General features: G+C 39.1%; 7 protein-coding genes across 7 annotated transcripts; 5 read left to right on the top strand and 2 right to left on the bottom strand.

Annotated features, from left to right (window-relative positions):
* Window positions 1-190: 190 nt before the first annotated feature.
* Window positions 191-2606, top strand: LOC108816206 (laccase-12). The gene is made up of 6 exons (XM_018588774.2): window positions 191-305; window positions 421-572; window positions 850-1094; window positions 1196-1324; window positions 1410-2354; window positions 2456-2606. The coding sequence occupies exons 1-6, from the start codon at window positions 210-212 to the stop codon at window positions 2584-2586; spliced, it is 1698 nt and encodes a 565-aa protein (XP_018444276.1). The 5' UTR covers window positions 191-209; the 3' UTR covers window positions 2587-2606.
* Window positions 2607-3082: 476 nt separating this feature from the next.
* On the bottom strand, window positions 3083-5663 carry LOC108815263 (putative disease resistance protein At5g05400). Its single transcript, XM_056990930.1, is given in 6 exon segments — window positions 3083-3206; window positions 3301-3955; window positions 3957-4415; window positions 4417-4591; window positions 5517-5588; window positions 5632-5663. Coding segments are annotated over 5 exon segments (1275 nt in total). The 3' UTR covers window positions 3083-3206; window positions 3301-3418.
* On the top strand, window positions 5503-7147 carry LOC108814960 (dehydration-responsive element-binding protein 2A). The gene is made up of 2 exons (XM_018587614.2): window positions 5503-5703; window positions 5897-7147. The coding sequence occupies exon 2, from the start codon at window positions 5921-5923 to the stop codon at window positions 6938-6940; it is 1020 nt and encodes a 339-aa protein (XP_018443116.2). The 5' UTR covers window positions 5503-5703; window positions 5897-5920; the 3' UTR covers window positions 6941-7147.
* A 2645-nt stretch (window positions 7148-9792) lies between these two features.
* On the top strand, window positions 9793-10857 carry LOC108817198 (abscisic acid receptor PYL5-like). The gene has a single exon (XM_018589839.2). It carries the CDS (start codon window positions 9988-9990, stop codon window positions 10600-10602), a length of 615 nt encoding a protein of 204 aa, XP_018445341.2. The 5' UTR covers window positions 9793-9987; the 3' UTR covers window positions 10603-10857.
* Window positions 10858-16205: 5348 nt separating this feature from the next.
* LOC108816152 (sister chromatid cohesion 1 protein 1) lies at window positions 16206-21796 on the top strand. Its single transcript, XM_018588720.2, has 20 exons — window positions 16206-17163; window positions 17273-17384; window positions 17560-17628; window positions 17734-17792; window positions 17887-17931; window positions 18035-18054; window positions 18156-18232; window positions 18334-18454; window positions 18933-18990; window positions 19083-19161; window positions 19362-19474; window positions 19741-19838; window positions 19915-20064; window positions 20143-20296; window positions 20378-20460; window positions 20559-20733; window positions 20823-21044; window positions 21150-21234; window positions 21314-21426; window positions 21531-21796. Exons 2-20 carry the CDS (start codon window positions 17332-17334, stop codon window positions 21611-21613), a joined length of 1857 nt encoding a protein of 618 aa, XP_018444222.1. The 5' UTR covers window positions 16206-17163; window positions 17273-17331; the 3' UTR covers window positions 21614-21796.
* A 299-nt stretch (window positions 21797-22095) lies between these two features.
* Window positions 22096-22926, top strand: LOC108816581 (non-classical arabinogalactan protein 30). Its single transcript, XM_018589150.2, has one exon. It carries the CDS (start codon window positions 22144-22146, stop codon window positions 22690-22692), a length of 549 nt encoding a protein of 182 aa, XP_018444652.1. The 5' UTR covers window positions 22096-22143; the 3' UTR covers window positions 22693-22926.
* A 77-nt stretch (window positions 22927-23003) lies between these two features.
* On the bottom strand, window positions 23004-25252 carry LOC108814715 (uncharacterized). The gene is made up of 5 exons (XM_018587339.2): window positions 25094-25252; window positions 24826-24970; window positions 24349-24506; window positions 24186-24270; window positions 23004-24091 (listed from the first exon to the last, which is right to left on the bottom strand). Exons 1-5 carry the CDS (start codon window positions 25189-25191, stop codon window positions 23174-23176), a joined length of 1404 nt encoding a protein of 467 aa, XP_018442841.1. The 5' UTR covers window positions 25192-25252; the 3' UTR covers window positions 23004-23173.
* Between the last annotated feature and the right edge of the window lie 249 nt (window positions 25253-25501).

The following is a 25501-nucleotide window of genomic DNA, read 5'->3' as shown; positions in this document are numbered from 1 at the left end:
ATCTCAGCTAGAAGAAGCAGGAAGTCTTTCAGTTTCCTTATGATCTTGTGGCTGAGCTAGTTCTTGTTTCTTGTAATCAGTTAAACTCTAGTTCTATCATGTTTTTTATTTTCTTTTTGCCATGATAGACCTGAAACTAGTCTTTATGTAAGTTCTTTCTTCATATTTATGATATTTACATTTTAGCAAAAAAGTCTTAAACACACACGATGACTACCCTTCACACATTCTCTTTCTTGTTCTTTTTTTGTTCCCTTCTCTCCGCTTCATCGATTATCGCCAAAGTTCAACACCATAACTTCGTCGTACGTTCTCATTTGACTAAAATAAAATTGCATGTCCATGTTTGATTAACACGTAACTGTTTTCGTTAATAACTAATTGTCAATTTGTCATTAATTTGTTTGCGTGTGTGTGAAGATACAAGAGACACCAGTGAAGAGGCTGTGCAAGACCCGTAATGCTATCACCGTTAACGGAATGTTTCCGGGACCCACACTCGAAGTCAATGACGGTGACACTCTTGAAGTTAAAGTCCTCAACCGTGCCCGTTACAATATCACCATCCACTGGTAGGGTACAGTAACAGATATATTCATTGAAACAACAATACCACAAAAGATTATCAAAAAAAACAATACCACAAAAGAAAAAGTTCAAAAAAAAAAAACCACAAAAGAAGTTTTTTTTTTTAAACAAATAAAAATTTACGAAGTGATATGAAATTAGCCGTAATAAGTTATTTAAAAACGTTTTATTTATCATAAGGTTTTTTCACTTTGTAACTTTGATTAAAAATTATTAAGTTTGTTTTTGTATATGTATCAACAAAAATTAATGGAATGACAGGCATGGTGTGAGGCAGATGAGAACTGGATGGGCTGATGGGCCTGAATTCGTGACCCAGTGCCCAATCCGACCCGGAAAGAGCTACACATACCGTTTCACCATCCAAGGCCAAGAAGGGACACTGTGGTGGCACGCGCATAGCTCATGGCTCCGAGCCACCGTCTACGGTGCACTCATCATCCACCCAGCCTCTGGTTCCTCTTTTCCCTTTCCTAAACCAGACCGTCAAACCGCTCTCGTACTCGGTATATGCCGTGCCAAACCAGAACAATTCTGTCCCCGAGCTACATATTTTGTCAAATTTTCCAATGTGCTAAATAAAAAATGGCAATTTTCTTTGTATCAGGGGAATGGTGGAATGCAAATCCGGTTGATGTAATTAACCAAGCTACTAGAACCGGAGCTGCTCCGAATGTATCCGATGCTTATACCATCAATGGCCAACCCGGTGATCTTTATAATTGCTCAAACAAAGGTAACAATAAAAACTATATAGTATACGATATCTTAGTGAAGTATTTGTGAAAAACGTTATAATACATTACATTTGCAACTTGCAGAGACAGTTGTAGTACCAGTTAAGCCAGGTGAAACAAGTCTTCTACGAGTGATTAACGCAGCTTTAAACCAACCGCTATTTTTCACGGTGGCTAACCACAAACTCACCGTGGTCGGAGCCGACGCATCCTACCTCAAGCCATTCACCACAAATGTCCTTATGTTAGGTCCAGGCCAAACCACCGACGTACTTCTAAACGCAGACCAAACGCCCAAACGCTATTACATAGCAGCCAGAGCATATCAAAGCGCACAGAACGCACCGTTTGACAACACTACAACAACCGCGATTCTCAATTACGGAAACACGACAAGAACTTCTCCACCAATCAAACCGTCTTTGCCTGCCTTCAACGACACGAACACCGTGACGTCATTCTCGAGAAAATTCAAATCTCTTCGTAACGTCGTCGTACCGAAAACAATTGATGAGAACTTGTTCTTCACCGTCGGTTTGGGTCTCGACAACTGTCCCAAGAACTTTCCTAAAAACCGGTGCCAAGGCTTAAACGGAACCCGGTTTACCGCCTCCATGAACAACGTCTCGTTTGTTCTACCGTCGAACTTCTCGCTATTGCAAGCGCATACCAACGGTATTCCCGGAGTTTTCACAACGGACTTTCCAGCTAAACCGCCGGTTAAATTCGATTACACCGGAAATAACATTAGCCGGGCTCTGTTTCAGCCGGTTAAGGGTACTAAACTGTATAAGCTCAAGTACGGAACTAGAGTTCAGATTGTGTTACAGGACACGAACATTGTTACGTCGGAGAATCATCCGATCCATCTTCATGGTTATGATTTCTACATTGTCGCTGAAGGGTTTGGTAACTTCGATCCCAAGAAAGATACTTCGAAGTTTAACCTAGTTGATCCTCCGCTTAGAAACACTGTGGCTGTTCCTGTTAACGGATGGGCTGTTATCAGATTCGTGGCTGATAATCCAGGTATGTTACAAAAGTTACCGATTATTAAACATCTGTAGTAATAATTGTTACAAAATGATATTGGGAAAATAATGTTTTTTTGGTTGGGATAAATGAAACAGGGGTTTGGTTGATGCACTGTCACTTAGACGTTCATATCAAATGGGGACTTGGCATGGCGTTTCTGGTCGAGAACGGTGTTGGAGAATTGGAGACTCTTGAAGCTGCCCCTCATGATCTACCTCTTTGCTAGTAATCATCGTCGTCATTATCGAGAGAATTAAAAAGTGGCTTACCACTTCTAGAAGAATATGCAGATTTTGGTATTGCTTTGTATTAAATGTATTCGTGGGAGATAGATAAACCTGCTTCCGTTTGCATAGATAATGGAAGAGTTCAATGTCTACCATAGTCCATATATAAGTGTTCTCTCTGTTCAATTACTATTGTTTCAAGGAAAAGAAAATTGATTTTTTGAGCACAATGTCATAGTTGACACCAACAGAGATATATAATTTTCATATTACTAAGTATAGGATTGTCGAATTCATCAAAGTACTCGTCTAAGTTAAGACTCTCAACAACTATTTCCATCTCGTCATATCTATTAACTATTTCTTGACACATGCACAAGATTTGGGTTTCATGCATAGTTCTCAATCACATTAAAGAGTAGAAAAAAAAGAAGAAAATCATTTGGCTCTCAAGTAATCAGGTTCCAAAGAATCAAGCAAACAAACAAACATGATTGAAATACATAGTAGAGCAAATGGAAGTTTTAAAGACAATTCACGCACGCACAAAGCAAAGCCAGAGGGAAATGTGCCACGCGTACGCAAGTCTTGGAGGATGAAGGTTTCCTCCAAATAATGCCTACAAACAATTGAAAAGCGCATGAGAGAGATATGTAACAAAGAAAATCAACGTAGAATCTATCCATCATCTATGTACAAAAACAAACCCGAACCTTTTTCATAGCTTGGGAGAAACCGCTCCTTAGTCGCTTCAACCTCCCATTGAAGCCCTTTCAGCCACTCTTCTTCTGCTTTTATGACAACATTTTGGTTCAAGGCGCTCTTATAGAATCAAGTGGAAGCAACATTTTGCTGAGCATTGGCCTTCACAACAAGAACATTCTCTTGTTTCTGATCACCACCACATCCTGATGATATCCACAGAGCCATGTCGCGAACCACATCATGCATCTGCACGTGTTCTCTGGATCCACTCTCCTCGAGTAATTGTGCACGAATGAGAGTGCCCAAGATTGCGTTACCCCGATCATTTATACCTTTAGAACCAATTATAAACCCCTGACTCACCCAATGCTCTATCAACTCATCTTTCCCTATCTCATAATCTTCAGGAAACAAGGCGCAGAACAAGAAGCACGACTTGGTCGTCTCGGACTTCAACTCATCGTAGCTAAATTTCAGCATGGGAAGAATCACATCTTCTATACGTGCGAACTCAGCAGCGGAGGAAGACAACACACCAAGCGCAGCACGCCACTCTTTGATCGAATTCTTGCGAGACATCGCCTCGCGGATGACACTGAGAACAAGCGGCAACCCCTTGCAGCTTCTCATAATCTTTAGTGCAACATCGGGAATATCTCTATGTGCTACGTAATGTCTCTTCCATGTTCATAGTGAACAGGTCCCAAGCGTCCCGCAACATCAAACGTTTTACTTCTATTTCCACATCTACCCCCATGCTCCCACAAACTTCGTTAGAACGTGTGGTGAATACAATCTTACTTCCGTTTCTCTTCGGATCAGGTATTCCAATGCTCGCCAAATCCAGCTTCTCCCACATATCGTCCAGCAATAGCACGTACTTGTTCCTCTCCAACGACCTTTTAATGACAGATGCTATCTCATTCTCTGTTTTCTTCTCCCAGCATTCTTCGTAGAGCTCTAGTCTTTTCCCAATCTCTTCTTGGATCCTCTTGACATTTGGGTTTCTAGAGACTAGGACCCATATAACAACGTCGAAGTCATTGCTTTCTGTGAGGAATTTGTTGTTGATCTGAGAGAGGAAGGTGGTCTTCCCTACACCCCCCGTACCATATACCCCCCACCAAAAGCCCAACTCTCCCCTCTTTTATAACTCCCCATGTTGATTCAACAATTTCCTCTTGACCAAATATCTTCTGGTGGTGCAAGATCCTCTCCACCACCTTTGGTATACTATCTCTTTGAGCTACTTCATCGAAAACTCCTCTGGATATTGTTACCTGCGCCTCCCATCCTCTCCTATATCCTCTCACAAACTCTATTCAAATTCTCTTTTCCTATGTTTTTTCTGTTTATCTAACCAAGGCATCATTCTGGCAATATAGGCATCTAAGACTCGGTCGTTATGACTATGCTATTTTAAAAAAAAAAAATGCAAGGAAGTGAACAATTCTTCTATATCATAAGGTCAATGAGACAATGACCCTTCGAACAGGGTAAAGTTCAGTCAGCAAAATCCACTTGAACTTTAATGGGCTTTTAATAGACCGAAAGCTCATAGATGGCTCATGTGCAATTTTGAGAAAATGGGACTTGAAAAAGTAGCTCAAATGGGCTTACGAGTACGTAGGCAATTGCGTAGATAGACATCATCAGTGGGCGTTAGAGACACGTAGTGGATGAAGTGGCCATGGTATCAAAAGGACACACGACGCACATGCAAAGGCTATGGCTGTCTGCGACTCCTTTACAACCCTTCTTGCTCTGGTCGAAGTTGAGCCACCCAAGTCTGAGCTTCACCAGTTGACACATCTCTAGCTAATACATATAAACCTTTAATTATGTCGATAAAATATTTAATGTTTACTGACTTTTAGATACACAAATGGATAATACCTTTTTGTTTACCTGACAGCCGCTGTATTTTTTCCCGGTCTGTAGATTGGGGAACCCTTTGCACCAAAAATATGAATTTTAAAATTCGAAAGTATTAAAATAATGTCATTCGTATGATCTTATCCATTAGACTTTTAAAATAAAAGTTTTTTTTTTTACTTTTCTATATCAAAACAGCTGCGCTTCGGATGGTTCGCGAAGATTCAGGACACTCGTCAACCAGGGAATATGACCGAATGAAATTTCGACACGTCACTAATATTAGGCAGATAAATATCAGAAATATCTAGAGAAGGCTATAAATAGTCCTCGATCTTTCTGGCCTTACCTTTTCGATATCTGATTAAAAACCTTTTTCCGACCAAAGAGATCACTAGTGAAGAAGACGCGAACAAGGATCCTGAGAAAGGTTAACGCACAAAGTCCATTGAGCGAGAAGATACGAGGGAAGCGATTCTTCTACGTTCAGATACATCATTCGATTATCGATTTCGGAGTTCTCTCCCTCCAATTAGGTATGTTGATTTCTGGGCTTCTGTTTTATCATTAGGTCTAGCTGAGATTGGAGAAATGGGCACTTGAAAAGGTTAATTAGGTTTTAGCGTTTCTCGAATCAAATTTGTGTGAGATCGTATCTATAGAATCAGTTATTGTAAAATATAAACATTTGGATTCGTGTACTGAGATGAAAGTGTTGTCGTTTTGTAGGTTTTTATTGCTTCTGAGACAAATATGGCAGTGTACGATCATAGCGGAGAGATCAATAGAACTGAACCGGATACGTCTAAGAAAAGGAAGTCGAGAAGTAGGCGTGATGGTACTACCGTGGCTGATAGGCTTAAGAAGTGGAAAGAGTACAACGACACGGTAGAAGAGAGTCCCAGCAAGAAACGGAAAGTACCTGCTAAAGGTTCGAAGAAAGGCTGCATGAAAGGGAAAGGAGGACCTGAGAACGGTCGATGTAGTTTCAGGGGAGTTAGGCAGAGGACTTGGGGTAGATGGGTAGCTGAGATTAGAGAGCCTAATAGAGGAAGCAGGCTTTGGCTTGGCACTTTCCCCACTGCTGAAAAAGCTGCCTCTGCTTATGACGAGGCGGCTAAGGCTATGTATGGTCCGCTTGCTCGTGTTAATTTTCCTCAGTCTTCTGTGTCTGATGTGACTAGTACTTCGAGTCGGTCTGAGGTGTGTACGGTTGAGACTCCCAGCGTTGTTCATGTGAAAACAGAGGATGGAGATTCCTTTTTATCTGAAGCTAAGCCTGTGGATCGTGTGGAGAATGACGTCCATGAGAGTGCAATAGAGATGAAGAGGGACCTTAAGGTAGATGATCCAGGCATGGATTGGTTAAGCGAGTTTGAACAGAGGTGTTGGACTGGACTTCTTGAGGAGAAGCAAAAACACAAGGAGCAAGAAATAGTCGTAGGTAGCAACTCTCAGAAACAGTCGGATTCGCTCTCTGTTTCAGATTACGGTTGGCCTGAGGATATGAATCAGAATCAGTGGGACGCTGCGGAGATGTTTGATGTTGCTGAGCTTCTTGGTGACTTAAACGGCGACATTTTTACAGGCGCGAACCAGAACCAATGCCTGGACGACAATGTCGCCGGTGGAATGTCTGAACCTGGAAAGCTACATATTGGGTTGCCCCCGCTGCCAAGTATTGGCTCAGGCTACGGATTGCCTCCCCCGCCTCACGAGGAACAAAATGGTAATGACTTCTTCGATCTGAGTTTCTTGGATGTGAAGGACTGAGACGGTGGGGTGCAGTTGGATGGCGTTGGATTCGTTTTTTTTTTTTGCCTTGATGGCTTGATCGCATACGACTGTTGAGACTCTTATCTAAGTTTTTACTGATATAGAGATCCTCAAAATACTCTGATAATTCCTCTTTAAAAAAGAGAACTGTATATACTGTGAGATAACGTTTCATATAGTAACAGAGAGAAGTTTGTAGTGTTACACACTTTATTTCTGTTTAAGAGTCTATTGTTATGCAACAAGAAGAGGAAATTTTGGCAGTGGAAAGCCTGATGGTCTTTAATGTCCGGAACTTAATGGGCCTAAATGTGTTTGGTGAAGGACCGCGATTGGCCTATATTTATGGTTGCGATGAAAATTAGTTCTACCGGTTTCCTCTGTTTTCTTGAGAACATGTTTGACGAATAAACTGTTCCACTTGATACGCAACTATACATAAGATAGTTGCGATTCACCGAGCTCAAGTGTCAAGTTACGCACTGCCAAAATGTGAAGACAACGAAGATGATCGATTCACAACAACATGCAAAGCATGCAGGACTCCAAGGTGTCAGCTTTGGCTGCCGATTACAATAGTAACAGTTTGCGAGAGGATTTATAGCTCATCAAATCCACCCGGTTTTAAGTTTCATGAGTTCAGTTGGTATCTACCTCTTCGCTTTATACATACGTTTGTTAACTGTAACAGTTGATCATGGCATGCTTAAAACTAGGATACACAATACAGTATTATACTTTTGGTTGGTTGAGTTAAACATTATGCAAGAGAGGATAAAATTTATAATAGTAGTTCGGCCAACCTTCTGATCAAGTTTTTTTTTTATTAGCAAACAACTAAAAAAAAGCTATATATCAAGTCAAGCGATTTGTTAGGTGATTCGTTGTTATTCAGACCCAAAAGTTAATGATGCTTTTTCACCAGAAAGAAAAGTTAATGATGCTAAGCTAGACCCTCTTTGTATATAATAAACTGGGATAATCCACTTCTAGCAGCAGTTATTATGCAAACAGTATGAGCACAGTTGTTAAATTGTCTTATGGTTCGTTAACGCATGTATTAATCTTGCATTAATTTGATATTCTTAGAACTTGACTAAGTCTATTTCAAGTAAGATTCTTCTAATTTAAGATGTTGATTCGTCCACAGCGAAGATATATTCGTATGTTGTGTGTAACATGGGTAAATGGTTGCATCTCAAAACAAAGCTTGTCGATATTCTGAAGTAATAATTAGAAAAAGAACGTGTCTCGTTCAAAAAAGAGCAAAAGGTAAAGAATACAGACAAATTGGTCAGTGAAGTTTGTTGTAGTTATTATCTCCAAGAGAAGTCTCGGACAGCTTCTTCTCTTTTGTCTTTTTGAAAATTCAAAAGATAAACAGAAATCGAACTATTTGGAATTCCCATAATATTTTAAATACATTACACATTAAAGAGCTCAAGTATCTTTAGCAACTATAAGAGCATAATTAATCCGTAGTTTTTAGAATGGATTTTTAGCGGAAGTTAAAAAAAGAGTTTCTTAACTTGGTAAGAATTCCATCCTAAGAATCCCGGATAGTCTAACCCTTAGTAAAAATATACCATTACTAGTCTCGATTCCGATCTTTAGTCAAACAAAAAAGTTTCGATTCCGATCATCAAACATCTAAACAATTTCCTACACATATTTACAAAATAAAATTAGCTTCTCACTAGCTGCATGTCTATATACATTTATATAATGAAACTTGATGTAAAGTATCATGCCCATGTCGTATAATAAGAAGATTGAAATCTTTTAGAGAAAGATATATGTTTATTGTATACAAAGTCGCGATGCAACAACCTTTGTACTATATGATAATATAATATTAAAATGGCAACAAGAATAAAAGAAATGGAGAAAATAAAAAAGAAGGGAAAGGATAATCTTCCACCTAAACTATGTCCAAAGAAGGCTGCAAGTTGCAACATCCACTTGCATAGTCCGGCGTAAGCTCTTTGATAAGGTCTCACCTTCCTAGTTTCCTCCCAATTTCTCTCTCCATCTATATACTTTATATATGTTTAGATACCACATATACATACAACATTCTTAACACATATGTGACAGACCACCCATCAACATCTGTTTATGCACGTGTGCTCATGCATGTATGTGGCTTTGAGCTACTTAGCCATGCCCATGGCTAATTGGCTATCATGCATGACTGTGATTAACACAACCGGTTAATGAGATTTCATATGCGTTGCTTACCATATGGTCTGGTATATAGCTAGAAGCCTACTAGCCTAGAACCATTGTCATTTCTGATAATTTCTTACTGCCACGATTTTTTTCCTTCAACGGTAAAACTAACTCTAGGATGTTATAGTGATTAAATCTTCATCATTCATTCCCTGGACTGGTAATTGTACACGTTTCCTCTCACAGCTTCTACATATATACTTTAGTAAGAATATATTAACATGTAAACAATTAGTAATATTTTAATAGAAATAGAAAATCCTTTACTATAACATGATTTGAACTTTAAAATGAAATCTGGTATCATTTTTTCTTACAGAAGTAAATTACTTGGGAATCATCTAGTTGAACTCTGTAGATTCTACAATATAAATTTATCAGGACAGAAAATGGGGAATATTCATTGGAGTATGTGGTGGTATATTATAGGAAATTGAAGGAGGCGTCTTAAGGTAAAAAATCATGGGAGATAAGATGGTTGCAATGTATCATATGGTCACATATACACGCACAAATGAGTGTATATACACACAAATCCCTCACATTCCCAGCTATCTCTATCTTTCTACAAATATATATATATATATATATATATATAATACACAATATGTTCGTATCTTATTGTTTAAAGTTGATCATCACTTTTTAAATTTCTCAAACAAAACCAACTTGACAACCGACAGCGAACAAGATCAAAAGACCTCTCTTCTTTTCTCATCAACCAATATATACGAATCCATCATTTCTCATTCAGATCAGAGACTCATCACATAGAGAGAGAAGAAGAATAAGAAGAGGGAGAGAGATCAGAGATGGGATCACCGGTGCAGCTCCATCACGGCTCGGACGCCCCGAACGGCTTCCACACGCTGCAGACTCACGACCAAACCGATGGTCTGATCAGACGAGTATGTCTCACGCGCGGTATGCATGTGCCGGAGCACGTGGCGATGCACCACACACACGACGTTGGCCCGGACCAGTGCTGCTCCTCGGTGGTGCATATGATACACGCGCCGGTGGAGTCTGTCTGGGCCCTAGTACGTCGTTTTGATAATCCTAAAGTTTACAAGAACTTCATCAGGCAGTGCCGCATCGTCCAGGGAGACGGGCTCCACGCCGGCGATCTCCGGGAGGTCATGGTCGTATCCGGACTCCCGGCGGTATCGAGCACCGAGAGGCTAGAGATCTTGGACGAGGAGCGTCACGTGATAAGCTTTAGCGTCGTGGGTGGGGACCATAGGCTGGAGAACTACCGATCGGTGACGACACTTCACGCGTCAGACGACGAAGGAACCGTGGTGGTGGAGTCTTACATCGTCGATGTACCACCGGGAAACACGGAGGAGGAGACTGTTAGTTTCGTTGATACTATCGTCCGGTGCAACCTTCAGTCTCTGGCTAGAAGCTGTACCAGCCGGCAATAATCTCGTCTTTAATAGTTTTATTAATTGCAATTATGTATCTATTTTTCTCTTCTTAATAGTATTTTCTTTTGGATGTTTCTATCGATCATCACATGGAAGAAAATTTGTTTGGGACTTCGTAGATTTATGTTGGAATCAAAATATTGTTGGAGGGATTCATAAAAAACGGATTTAGGATTGGTACATAATAACATATTTCAATTTGAATATGTTACTTTGTGACTTGTGTTGTTTAATTTTTAGCTTGTTGTTTGATATTCATGTTGTGTCTTCGCCCTTTGTGTTGTTTTGTAAATGAATTTGAATTCACAATATAGTTTTTTTTTGTAACTTGCTTTCGTAATTTAAATTTACAATATATTTCGTAAATATTATCAACACGATAGACTTGGCAACTTCTCACAAGACATTACATAAATTAAAAGTTTTTCTCCTCCTTGGTCCTTGTATCCACATTTTTTAAGATGCCGATGCTCTGAACTAGGAATCAATATTATTCTCATAATTAAGTTTTTATGTATGAACTATATTTGAGAAGAAAACAATTGTATATATTGAAGAGATTATAGAACAGGAAATATTAGTTAGGCCTGATTAGCATGTGCAGTTACATAAATAAATAATTTATTTGACCTAAAGCAAAAACAGGAGTGCTTAAACTATTGCCTACTTGAGTTCCATTGGCTACTAGTTTTGATCAAGTGGGGGATTATCTTATTTTATTCCGTCTTGTTTTCTTAGTTAATTATAACCAACTAACCTAGTGGTATATTATTTTATTCAAATGGTCTACTAATTTTTAGAATGTGGGTTTATTTTAATTTGGTTGATTCGAAATTTTATTATGTGAAAAAGTCTAAAAGGACATGCAATTAAAATCTAGCTGGAAACGCGTTGCAATTTGCTAGTTTTTATGCTCCTAGTGGGATACGATACAACGAACGAACCCATATGCCGGTCTTTAATAGCTCTATTCATTCATTTTCTTTTTCTTTTTAAATATACAAAATCAAATAATAAAAAACTACAACCACTAATATAATATTCACAAAATCGTCATAAAATTATCGTTATATCGTCATTTTTTTTTGTTCAACTATCGTTATATCGTCATATGATAGCTCCTAGTGGGGAATTGTGGAAACACTTTTGTACGGTGGTCAAGATTTAAAGGTTTTGTCCACATATGATATTTTAAGATGATGTAATTTTTAGTAAATTATAGTATAAAGTAAATTTATCAGAAGTTTTAGAGTTCTACATGCATAATCATTCATTGTGGTTATATGAGTAAAAAGAATTTGTCCATAAAAGATGTTGTAAATACATAATATTCCATCAATCAAATACTATAAAGAAAGTTTCATAATGAAATTATTTGTAAAATTATTTATCGATACCACATATAATTTGTCATGATATTTGATAAAAATATAGATTATATATATAATTAAAAAGTTATCAGAACACTGTCGATTTTGTTAATAATTTAATGACTTTTTTTTACAAATAAGACTCGAAATTTAAGTTATTATCCACGAGTCTCGTCCCATTTGATCCATTAGATAGATCAATTCAAAAAATTAACAAAAGGATGTAAATATGGATTGAATCAGTGTTTTTAAAACCGGACCGGCGAGCGAACCGGAAAATTTTTGGGTCATGGATCAATGTGGTTCGACCTGGTTCGATTGGGTTCGACCGGGTTTGATGTATTAAACTGAATTTAATAATATTTTGTATATAATATGCATATTTTAGAAAATAGCAAACTGAAATGTAATAACAAAAATAAAAAATCTAATAGTTCAACTCTAAATCAATAGAAAAAACACATTTAAAGTTTATTCTCTAGGTTTTTATCACTATAAATTTTATCACCTTTAAAAAAAATTATACACATTAGTACAAAGTTGCGACGGTTGTTTATTTTCATTGTGACAGTTATTTTTTTCTGTGTTAGAATTTGGTGGAAATCATATTTATTGATAATTCTTTTCTATTGCTTAGTACATCACAAAAGTTTTATAAAGACATCAAAGACACAAAAGTATAAAATACCTTGTGAATTGCAGTCTTGTAGAGACGTCGGGGACTCAAAAGAAAAAAAACGTCGAATATGACAATACCTTATGAATTACAGTTTATCACAAATCCTATTTTTATTTTTTTAAACTAATTTTTTTTTTAATTTTTTTTTGTTTTCTATACGAACCAGGGTTTTGCTGGTTCGTTCGGTCGCCGGTTCCTGAATTTTTAACGGTTCAATATGAGTTTTTAACCGGTTCAATGTTAGTTGGGTTTTAGCATTAACCCAACCCGGCTTGGTATCCGGTTCACGGTTGAACCCGGTCCAACCGCCGGTTCGGTCCGGGTTTAACAACACTGGATTGAATGGATTTTAAATGATAGGATTGAGAATCAACTAAACTTCAGTCGCGTATATTCGTCAACTTACCATTTTTAAAATAAAAAATAGTAAAAATATATAAAACATTTTTAAAATTATATAATTTTAAATATAAATATACAGTTAATAATATTTTTATAAAATAACTAATATATAATAAAATTAATTATTTATTAAATTTATTATTATCTTTGAAATCTGTAGATTATCTGCAAATCTAAGCAGAATAGATACGAATATACAATTTTTTCTTTACGAATTTTATAAATTAGAATTTTGAATAAAGAATAAAAAATTGATTTGCGGGGTTGACAGATTAAGCCGGGCGGGTTGGTCAGAGAACCCAGCCCCTAACTACAAATCTACCTACATACATCATTCAAAATGGGCCGAGAAAGAGTTTAAACAAATAGGCCGGAGTCATCTGTTTTATTAGGGGGCTTTAGTAGAAACCGGACCGGGTCAGTAACCGGTTCAGTATTAAATTATGGGTCTGCAAAATCCAATCCAAATACAAAACCGGACCAAAACCTTGAAACAAATGGCCTATACAACTTTTGAAAAATCCACACATCAACAGCCGCTCAAGAATCCATCCAAGATTCCAACATCACGTCCAATAGTAATACGAGGAAGAGTTTGCAACGGACAATGCTGTGCATTGCATGTCACGTGTAATATAAACTTAGCCATTGTTTTATTTTCTTGAAGTCAAACATACCGCACAGAACAAGATTTCCTTCAAATTAAAGACATTACGAAAACATGTGTAAGCAGCGAAAGAGGATAACAGTTTTAGCCCACCTGTGTTATGATCACAACTATGTTCGTTGTCTCATATAATTCCTCTACAGCTTCCTGTTTAATAGATTTGTAACAGACAATTGAGTTCAAAACCAAAATTTAAGGGGAAACAATCTGGTCCAATAATTTGCATTCTTTGGTTTTTTCGATTTTATGGAGTTTGATTTATGGTTTAGGTTTGATGCATATTATTGAGATCATATTACAGGTCACGGGAGTGATTATATCGCCAACGAGAGAGCTGTCAACGCCAGATATATAACGTGGCGCAAACCCTTTGTTTCGACTTTGCCAAATGTGAAGTCTGTGCTGCTTGTTGGGAGGTCGAGAGGTGAGAGCTGACGTGAAGATTATAGAAGAAGAAGGATGCAATGTCTTGATTGGCACGGCTGGTAGGCTTTCAGATATAATGGATGATGTTCTTGATTTCAGAAGTCTCGAGGTAGTTTTCTTCAGCCTCTCTTGACTGGCTATGATGTCTAAGCAACTTGAGGTATCTATTAAAATCTTTTTTTTTGGCGCATGTAGATTCTTATCTTAGATGAGGCAGATAGGCTATTGGAGATGGGATTCTAGAAGCAGGTGGATAGCATTATCTCTCGCTTGCCAAAGCAACGGAAGACTGGTCTCTCCCTTGCTGTGTGATGTCTTACTTTTTTTCCCCATTAGAGTTTTGTCCCAAATGGGTTTTCTCTAATGGGGTTTTAAGGAGGAGAATCACGTAGCTTTGGTAAAGTTTGAAAAGGAAAGTTGGAGCTTGTTTGAAGGGTTTGAAGTTTGATTTTGGTTTGCTTTTTCTTCTTTCTGGTTGCAAAAGTAAAACAGTAAACACTTGATGTAATAAGGTTTTTTTGATGAATAAAATTTAACATTCATTCAAAAAAAAAAAAAAAACGGAGGACTGGTCTCTTCTCAGCTACACAGACAGAAGGCGTTGAAGAGCTGGCCAAGGGTGGGCTTAGGAACCCTGTCAGAGTTGAAGTTCGAGCTGGGCTTAGGTCTATAGTTTTTTTTTTTACTTCCCGAGGTTTAGCTTTGATCACCTTTATATTCTATTGTGCCTGATGGTCTCCGTAGTTACATAGCAGAGCAAGGAAAACTGAAAAAATCTACTTGCATATGTGTGTAGGAAGAAGACTATGTAGTGTTTATGCGGAGAAGAGGAGTCTCTTGTCAAGAGAAAAACTGCTCTGAGGAAGTATCCGATGTCATACCGACTGTAAGAAAACTCCCATGCTTCTCTCTCTCTCTCTCTCTCTCTCTCTCTCTCTCTCTCTCTCTCTCTCTCTCTCTCTCTCTCTCTCTCTCTCTCTCTCTCGCTGGTTGTCAGAGTGTTGAGTAATTGCTAGTTTGCTACAATGTATTCAGATTCATTCACTAGCCATGAAGGACCGGGAAGTGTATAAGAAGGGGTTAAAGGCATTAGAAGAACCCGGAAAAGGCGGTTAATGCTTCTTGTGCTACCACAGATTCTAACAAAAGAAAGCTAACAGGAAAACAGAGACAAACCATCCAAACAGCCGAATACGAAGAAGAGATGGCTAGAGATTATCGTTTACTGAAGAAACTGAAGAGAGGTTCAATTAAAGAAGATGATTTTGCGAAACTTACAGGAGCTGATAACTTTTAAATCTCAAGAGAAGAAACAAAACCTTTTGGATTTTGCGAAAACATCTAGATTTTTTAGTTTGTTTGTTTGTCCCAGGGCATAATTAATAGTAGTACAATCATCTTCTTGTATAAGAAAGAAAGTGTTTTCATCTTGATTGCATATTTGGTTATGATCAGCTGTACAATGGTGCAAGAATATCAGTCTTCGAGGTAGCTCAGACTCTGTCTTGTGCTTCCTTCACCGGCCAAGACATTGTGATCTTCTACCTGCTATCCAGCAGTCCGAGTCCCGTCTGTTGTAAACTTGGGTCCCGAGCTTCTCCAGCTGAAAATCTTTCATTCGGGATATGAGCAGGTACATATCCTTGTCATTTGTAAGAGTAGAAGTGATCACCCTGAGTTATGTGCGTTTGTCAACAAGTCAATTTACTGGTTTGATCGATTCAGTCAGTAGTCACCTCTACTCTACGACCCCGTTTGGTCCTTTTTTTTTACTTTTCCTACCAACAATTAACGGTCAGGGTATATTCATCAGGTGGATATTAACGGTCGTGATGAAGTCTACAGAGTTTACTTTTTGATAATTTTTGTTTCTATTAAGAATTTGACGGCGAAGATATTATTCATGTCATACGGTAGATTTCAACGGTTGTGATCTAATTACAAGCTTTCCTTTCCTTTTCTCAATTTCCTACTAAGCAATTGACGGTCAAGATATGATCAAAATAATATCAACGGTCTTAATTAAAACTACAAAGTCGGTTTTACAAAAATAATTGCATTCATGGGCCCATTAGATAATGGGCTCTAGGTTTGTTTTGTTTCTCCAGTCCAAAAACAGAAAACTGAAGCGGGAAATTCGAACTTACTGACTAGTCGCTCGAGGTGTCGCCTAGGTCAAGCACAACATAAGACCACGGCGGCGATGTACAATACAATCGTCAATCGGAAGGAGGAGTGTAAGGTGGAGTTTCCAAACTAATGGCAGAGGAGGATATGAGAGCACAAAGGACGGTAATGGCATTTTTCCGTCCTCCTAGAGGTTTTCCGGGACCGGAGAGACGTCAAAGCCGATTTGAAGAATTCGTCCGGCGAATAAGGAAGAGAAAAGGCAGTAGCGGTGAGAAAGCAAGGGCGATGAAGACCTGAACGGCGTCGTTTTGGTTTAGCAAGGACGATGAAGACCTGAACAGCGCCGTTTTGGTTTAGCAAGGGCGATGAAGACCTGAACGGCATCGTTTTGGTTTAGCAAGGGCGATGAAGACCTGAACGGCATCGTTTTGATTTAGCAAGGGCGATGAAGACCTTAACGGCGTCGTTTTGATTTAGCAAGGGCGATGACGGCGACGTTTCGGTTTATCTCCGACATGATAATCTTCCGTCCTGTGCAATTGATTATCCGATGCAAAAGCTACGGGGAGAGGAAAAAGCCGGCCGGTGAATAAACACTCGTCCGTTTTCTTTTTTTCCAAGTATCAACTACATGTCGTTTTGTCGCATCGTAGAATGGCAGGCAGTGTAAAAGCAAATTGGGGGACTTGAGGGTGCAGAGCTTGATCGTGACAGTGTGGGGTCCAGCTACGATAACCGAATTCTATTTCCTCTAGCGTCACGTGCGGTTATTTATATTGTACGTACGTGTCACAATATGAGAGGGTTACTAGTGAAATTCTCAGTCACAGTGGCGTATCGTTAGCAGTGCTCATGACATGCTCCTCCCTCTCCCTCTGATCACTGTGAGCTTTTCTCTTCTTATACTCTCATGGCGGTTTCATAAATATACAGATACAGCTTCACACATAATAAAAAACGCAGATTCATCTTTGTTTTTTTTTCTTATTCCAGACTCAATAGTCGCGACGAGTCGGTTCTCTCTGTTTCTGGGTTGCTCGTGAGGTGAAGCAATGTTTTACTCTCATCAGCTTCTAGCTCGGAAAGCTCCGTTAGGTCAGATATGGTGAGTCACAAGCTCTATCTGTTTTTTTTTTTTAAATCGCGATGGTGAGCTTCTTCGTCCAGATCAAAGCGTTTGTTCACGCTTCAATCGCTTCTCCGGTTCCCATTGTTTGATCTCGTCGTTCATCAAGAGTGTAATCTCTAACCTCTGTTTTTTTCTTTGTCGTTTCTTCAAGGATGGCCGCTACGTTGCACGCGAAGATCAATCGGAAGAAGCTGAACAAGCTCGATATCATTCAAATCTGGTGAGCGAAGATGATCTGTTGGTCTAATTTTTTTCTGTTTAACCCATGAAGACGAGCGTTGATTCCCCCCCCCCACTCCTTTTTTGATGTTGTTGTTGGTCACAGCGAAGAGATTCTCAATCCGTCGGTTCCAATGGCTCTCAGACTTTCTGGGATTTTGATGGGTATTATTATTATTAGCTTATCGGACTTTTTTTTTCTGTTCTTCGTATTCTGGATTTGATGATTCTCTGTGTCTTTGTGTCATCGTTTCGTTAGGTGGGGTTGTGATCGTATATGAGAGGAAAGTAAAGCTCCTTTTCGGTAAAATTTCGGATTCAATCATTCTCGATTCACTCTTAATATTATTATTAGTCTCTCCTCTCGTATTGATTGATATCTTCTGGGGTTTTCCATTGATTTGCAGATGACGTCACTCGCCTTCTGGTCAATCACACTTTTCCCCCCGTCAAAATTGATTATTCCCTTATTTGGGTTTTGTTTGTTTGTGGGTTTCTCTCTCACACGTACGAGTTTTATCTTCACAGGTGGAAATTAATGGAGCTTGGCGCACAAAAGCTGTTCCTGATCCTACTTTACTACCCAAAGGAAGAACCCACGCCAGGTATTCTTCTTATTTCTCGTTTTGCGGCCTTTTTGCGGTCGTTATGCGGAATCTGAAGGAAAAACCCCCAAAGAACATTTATAAATGATTTTGTTTGGCAGGAAAGAGGCTGTTACATTGCCTGAGAAGGAAGAAGCTGATTTTGGGGATGTTGAACAGACTCGGAGTCAGTTACCCAAATTTCCCAATTTCATGGATTTTCAGCAGTCTTATATCTCCATGGTAACTCCCTTTGTCTACTATTACATTAGATGACTGTGGCGGTTTGTTTTCCTTTTACGTCTCTTTAACTTTATCAATATATATACTCCCTTATAAAAGATTGAGTTATTAAGAAACCTTAGGTTATGTTGAAAAAATAAATAAAGGACTCTTTTTTGGGTCGTTTTTCATTTTTCATTATATGGAGGAAATAAGTTGGCGCATAAAGTGCATCTGAAGACTTGGTCTAATAACTCATCATGCATGTAATCTATTTAGTTGCCTCATTCTAGACCCCGTATGAATTCTTCAATAGAAAATTCTTTGTGAAGCGTGAATACAAACCTATGGATTGTGGAAAAGGATACATACAAAATGTAAATGATAGTGTGAATAGATCGCGTAGTGTTCATCTTCTTGTCAAATGTCAACCAATGAAAATACGCATGTGAATCTTCAGTTTAATCTAATTCATTGTGTGGCTTCATCTACTTTTCAGCGGTTAGATGAACCCAATGTCAACGAGCAAGAAGATCTTGGACAGCATTTCCATCAAGGTTTGTATCCTGACACGTAGCTTTCATGAATATATGATGTGGGTGTTAACTTATTAAGTGAATGCGCTTGTCAATTTCTGTAACGTTCTCAGCTGATGCCGAGAATATCACACTCTTCGAGTATCATGCTTCATACCAGACTAATACTGAGACCTATGATCGTTTTGAAAGGTGAGTTTTCTATCCCACTGTCTACCTTTGGTCTTTGATTCACAGATATTATTCCAATTCCATAATTTTGTTGAAGTTAGAGGTTTGTAGCGTTCCACTCTTTCTGTATATTCGTTCATTCATCTGGCAGCAGAAAGTTAGTGATAATTTGTTCATTTCTGTTCTGTGTTTTCATTTTTTGCTTTCTAATGGCCTCTCAGATTTGACATCGAAGGAGATGATGAAACTCAGTTGAACTTCAATCCACCAGAAGGCGCGCAAATACCCCCAGTGCTGATCCCATCACCACCTCGTCATCATGACTTTTCTGAAGGTAACTAGTTATGTCACTCCTTCAATTCTAGAATGGTGAGATCTTGTTACTGAAAGTGAATGGGGTTATGAAGTTGAGACAAAGGTGAAATTGTTTTCTATTTCTAAATTGTGCCTAGTTTTGAATCCAATAACAATGGCTTGAGCTAACCTCTAGTATAATAGTCATGAATCTGATCAGGGAATGTACTTCTGTAGTAGCCTTGACAAGACACTGAGCTTCATAAACAGAACAGAACGAATTTACTAACCTGTAGCCATGTGCAGGAGGCAAACCCACAAGCCCTTTGCGGCAGGAGCAACAAGAGGAGGGGAGGGATGCATTTGCTGAGCAGACGGGGGAACAAAACATACCGGACAGAGAGGTATTTTCTATCACTTGGTGGGATACTTTGATCTCGTGAGAAAACAAATGGAAATTGGATTTTGTTCTGCATGTAGGACCAAGATATACCACGGCCAACAAAAAGAAGAGCAAGAAGGACAGCTACTTCAGCAATGGATTATGAGCAGACAATTATCGCTGGTAATCAATACCAGTCATGGCTCCAGGATACTTCTCACATTCTCCTGAGGGGAAAAAAGAGAAAGGTACGAATTAGTACACCTTGGCCTTTAGTTTAATAACTGATGCTCATGTTCGCCTAACATCTACATTTTATCTTGTAGGCTCGAGGACCCGCCAGCCCAAGTTTTGAGGTTACTAAGCGTATGAAGCTGCCACTTACACAACTCTTTGAAGAGCATGTGGACGGTTCGTACCCACCTCAGCTCATGGAACTTTGGTCAAAATGCACCCATCCTCTTCAAACCTCTACATCTGGTCTCTTTCTCTATCCATAATTGCTGCTCTATTGTTTTCTCCTTGTTGAGACGATTCTGATATTGGGTAGTGCCGATGCAGAGACTGGACGCCCTGATCTCTCTGCGGAGCAATCTCCAGGGTTTGTCCAGGAGAGAATGCAAAACCACGACCAAACAGACCATGTAAGCCGTGGAAGGATATCATTTCCTGAATTTTTTTATTAACAATAAAAGAAAGGTACAATTACAAATCCTGCCTTACTGTGTCTTGATGTATGCAGCATCAGGGCACTGAGACAAGCTTCCAAAATCTTGGTAGTCCCGCAGAAAGATTTCGTAACGCTCTCGCTGAGAAAGATGGTTCAATAGAAGGCCTGATGGCTCGATCTCGAGCAAGCGCTGAAAATAATAACCGCAAGTCTGCTGCCGATATTAGCGTTACACCATTATATTCTGGTTAAAAGCTTCTCCTTTTTTTTTGTTCAGTCATCAGATAATAGCTTGATATTGTAACGTTGTTTATTTGTTTTCCTTGGAAACTCCAGGAGATGACGTGAGATCCATACCTAGCAGCACACCATCCGCACGTGGGGCAGCTTCCATTAACATAGAAATCAACTCTAACAGTCGCAGGCTCAGCAGAAAAAGGCAACATTCCTCGCCAAGAAGAGGACTCGAACCAGTAGCGGAAGACAGAACGTCGGAGCACCGTGCTTATGAGTTTGAGTTTTCAATGTTACCTGAAAAGGGGTTTACAGCTGATAACGGTAAAAATCGTTTTTTCTTTCTCATTTCCTCTTGATCGCACAGCCTTCAAAAACATCAAACTATAAATCTTGACTTGGCTTCTCTTTACGCAATCATTTTTACAGAAGTACTAGCTGAGACTGGACCTACACAAACTCAAAAGCCAGTGACCACTCACTCAGACGAGAAGATAACAGATAGCATCAAAAGGTAAAGAGAATCTTTATTATTTGAAAAATCTATATATTCAAATGGCAATGGGTGATGAGATGTATAAAACCAAACACAGTCACCTCAAGACGCACTTTGAAACACCTGGAGCTGCTCAAGTGGAATCTCTTAACAAACTCGCTATTGGAATGAAAAGAAACGCTGCAGCTCAACTCTTCTACCAATCCTGTGGTACTATTTATATATGCAACTTCCTTTCTAGTTTACATAATTTATAACCATAGCACGAATCACTGAAAGTTCAGCTGAGTTAATAAATGGTGTTATATTTCCAGTGCTAGCCACTCGCGGAGTGATCAAGGTGGAGCAAACACAGCCTTATGGGGACATTCTCATTGCAAGAGGACCCAATATGTAAAGGCTTTTGATATTTGAGATGAAAGGTTATTTAGTTTTTCATATTTAAGCAAAGAGAGAGTCCTGTAGACTTTAAAAATTATAACGGCGTAGTACTACTTCCTTCATACATCATCATCCTCGCTTCCTCCGAAACATATCTAATTATTTTTAAAAGATTTTTATTTGATCTGGTTTGTTTATATATTCAATTTTATTTCCCGGTTTGAATATTCATGAGGGTCTCTCTTAAGAAGATATGGAATAGAGATTAGGCGAACAATACTTCAATTTATACACCGTTGACATAAATATAATGGCAATCACGTAATAAGCCGCATTGCCTCCATTTTCATACAAGACGACTAATCTCCTCAATTAGTCGCACTCACGTCTAATACAATGTCGGCTTACAATTTTTTGTGAATTAGTTACACAAATAATTATAAAAACACTAGTCTTTATATCTTTCTATATATATAAGTGTATTTCTCTCCCCTTAATCACAAGAAACAGAGGATACATATTACCTTTTCAAAAGCTACAGAAAACATGGACGCACGAGCTATGTCCTTCTCCGTTCTCGTCATCCTCATTGCAGCGGTGACTTTGGCCAACGGTTACTCTCCTCCTCCTCCTCCAACCACCGTATATCCCGCCGTGAAAACCGTGGAAGCGGCGGTGGAAGGAATGGTGTACTGTCAATCGTGCGACAAATACGGATCATGGTCGTTGGGCGGAGCAGAACCCATAGCCGGAGCTAAAATCAGCATCATCTGCAAGAACCACAGGGAACAAGTGAGCTTCTACAAAGTCTTTCAAACTGATTCGTACGGCCATTTCTACGGTGAGCTCAAAGGTTTTAAAATGACTCCACATTTCTTGGACCATCCTCTTCACGCTTGCCGTGCCAAGCTCGTCTCTTCTCCTCGTGAGGACTGCAATCTCTTCTCCAACATTAACAATGCTCTCGATGGTGCTTCCCTCCGGTATGAAGAGAAGAGGCTCAAGTGGACCAACTACGAGGCTGTGATTTACGCCGCTGGTCCATTGGCTTTCCGTCCTGACCATTGTCCCGCTACTTCACCACCCACTTACTGATTCGAGTTTGTGTTTTTTGAAGATCATCCTATACTAATTATATGAGAAAAAATGTTTCCCTTTTTTTTAATGGTTTGCCAATTGTTTGTTTGTAAGATGAGTTATGTGCTTGGTATCGTTTGTGACTCCTTTGTATCGAGCATACTCATGTTCAAGATCTGTTAAATCATCGATCAGTCATATCAACAACATTGTAATAACCTTTTAAAATTTTTATTACACAAGAATATCAGATCATGCATCTAACAATAGATAACCTGATAAAACATTTTTTTTGAACAAAATAAAACATTTCTTCAATTTAGGACATAAACAAACATATGTTTGCAAGGTAAAACAACAACAGCAAATAGTTTTCACCATTACACAACAGAGAAGTATATCAAAGCAAGAACGCAAACCACAGACTTTGCCTCTATTCTTAAACAAAAGTTACTTGTGTTTTCACGAGAGCAAACATAGAGTAGTACAATATTGTTCCTTAGAAGTCCATTGGCATTGCGAACAATTTGTTGATCTCGTCCAAAGCTACTTTCGTGCACAGTGTTGGCTCGAACAGATCACGGTCATTTGCTTTTCCAGGCGATATCTGAGTCACCTTACTCGTCCCTTGATGTTCCTCCTCAGCTTCATCATCATCCTCAAGTATTAAGAAACCTTCAGCCACATCTGGCTTCTTCACTTCTACTGCTTTTCCCTTGTTTTTAGAGCGGTTGGGTCTAACAAAATCTATCGGTTCCCCAAACATGTTGTTTATGTCCTCCATAGCTTCCTTTAGGTTGACTGTAGGGTCCACAAGGCCATGGTGGCAGACGTTTTCAACTGCTGGCTCTTCTGAGATGGTTGAACCAACAAACCTGCGAACAACTGTGTCTTCTCTGAACCTAGCTCGAGGAGGACTGTTGTTTCTTCTGTCTGCTTCTTCAGAGCTTTCAGGTGAATGGTCTCTTGGTTGGAGAAAAACAAAACCATTTCCGACCTCATCATTGTCATCCGCAGTCTCATCATCGTTTTCATCATCGACGAATATCTCAAAGGACTCTTGATTACCAGTCTTTGCTTTGCCTCCCATACCCGTTTCACACTCGAGATTCTCATCCAGGAAAACTTCAAACCCGCCTTGGTTTTCTTTGTCTTGGCTTCTCTGTTGCGATTTTCTATGAAGTGGAGCAGTTTCAATAGGCTCTTTGAACATGCTGTTGATTGCGTTCATGGCTTCTTTCATGTTTATCGTGGGATCCACCAAACCGTGATGGCAAGCATTTTCTGCTTCAGGCTTTCCTACGATGGCTTTATCAACAAAGTTCAACACTGGCGTGTCATCACTGTTGGCCAGTCTAGGCTCCTTTTGTGACCTCTCAACCTTCTGGTGCTTTTCAGACACTTTTATGTCCTGACGCTGCAGAGAGGAAACGTAAGTTGAGACGTCTTGAGAACTTGCAAAAGATTTGATTATACAAGCTGAACAATCAAAACAATGGAAACATGCATACCTGTGTCTTTTTCCTTTTGTGCCTCTCCATGCGACTATGGAATTGCAAGTAAGATTTCTGTAACTCATCCATGGGCTCTGCAAGGCTAGCACAAGAGAGGTATATATAGCCAATCAATTTGAATCATGACTTTGTATGTGTTCACCTTATAAAGAGAACTTACTTTTGCACCCCAAGACGGTACATTTTCTCAGCGTCCTCGAACCTCTTCAACTTTTCATAATGGAGAGCATATGCCTGGTAGAAGAGTGACCTCTTGGTCCCTATACTGTTTGCTTCCATAGTCCTTAACAAAGCTCTGGGATCATCTACAAAGTCCATCTAGCCAAACAAACCAATCACCACCCATCAAAACCCACGAGTTTTCACCAATCAACAAATTATTTATGCTGAAATATCAACCCCAAACCAATCAAATCCAAATTACTTCTCATTTAGTTGCTTTCCAAAGTAAGAAAAGAAAAAAGCCATATCTAGGTTCTAATCTCTTCAAAGCTTTGATTCTTTTACAAGCTAGGTTAGCAATGTGATCATCCACATGACTCCATTAACAGTAATCCACACACACAAAAAAAAAACAGATTCAATTTCAACCAAGTCAAATAAGTGACACAAAGCAAAGTGTACAATGTTGATTTACCAGCTGCAACCAAACACGAATATACCGAGAATCGTTACGGTATCTCTTATCAGATTCAAATGACTGTGCACATTTCTGGAGAAACCGAGGCAGCTTCTCGTTCAGTATCTGAGGTGGCAAGCTCTCTTTCATCTTCTTGATCCCTCTGTTTCAGATTCGAACCCAAAAATCAAAACATCAATTTAAAACACATTAACGCAACTAATTAGGTTTATTTGGATGCTTCTTCAGACACAGAGTGTAAGTAAGAATAAAGAGATGCGATTACCGAATCCAGGGAAGAAGTTGGTCATTTCCAGAGTATGATTTGATGTCGACGATCAGTGAAGCGAGCAAGTTCTCGTAGCCGTTCTCGTTCTTCGCCATTCTTGTGTTCTCACTTCCTCGAATTGAAGAAAAGCGAAGAAGGGAGGCCAGAGAGAGAGAGGGATACTGTATATGAATTTGAAAAAATTCCACCTTCTCCTGTTTACTTCTGATTCAGAAAGAGGCTTTGCTGTCTTCTTTACTCAGCTAACCGGCCTAATCACCAAACGGGCCTACTCTTATCACTAAACGGGGCAAGAAAGGAATTTTAATTTTCCCTGCTTCTGCTCCAGAAAGCCTAATTAGCTTATCGGCCCAAACCCCTAACCGGCTTAACCACCTAACCGGCTAAGCAAGGGATTCGTTTTTT

The sequence above is a fragment of the Raphanus sativus genome, chromosome 7 (genome assembly GCF_000801105.2).
Source record: "Raphanus sativus cultivar WK10039 chromosome 7, ASM80110v3, whole genome shotgun sequence".
Lineage (NCBI taxonomy): Eukaryota > Viridiplantae > Streptophyta > Magnoliopsida > Brassicales > Brassicaceae > Raphanus > Raphanus sativus.
This window is presented reverse-complemented; position numbering and strand designations above follow the sequence as displayed.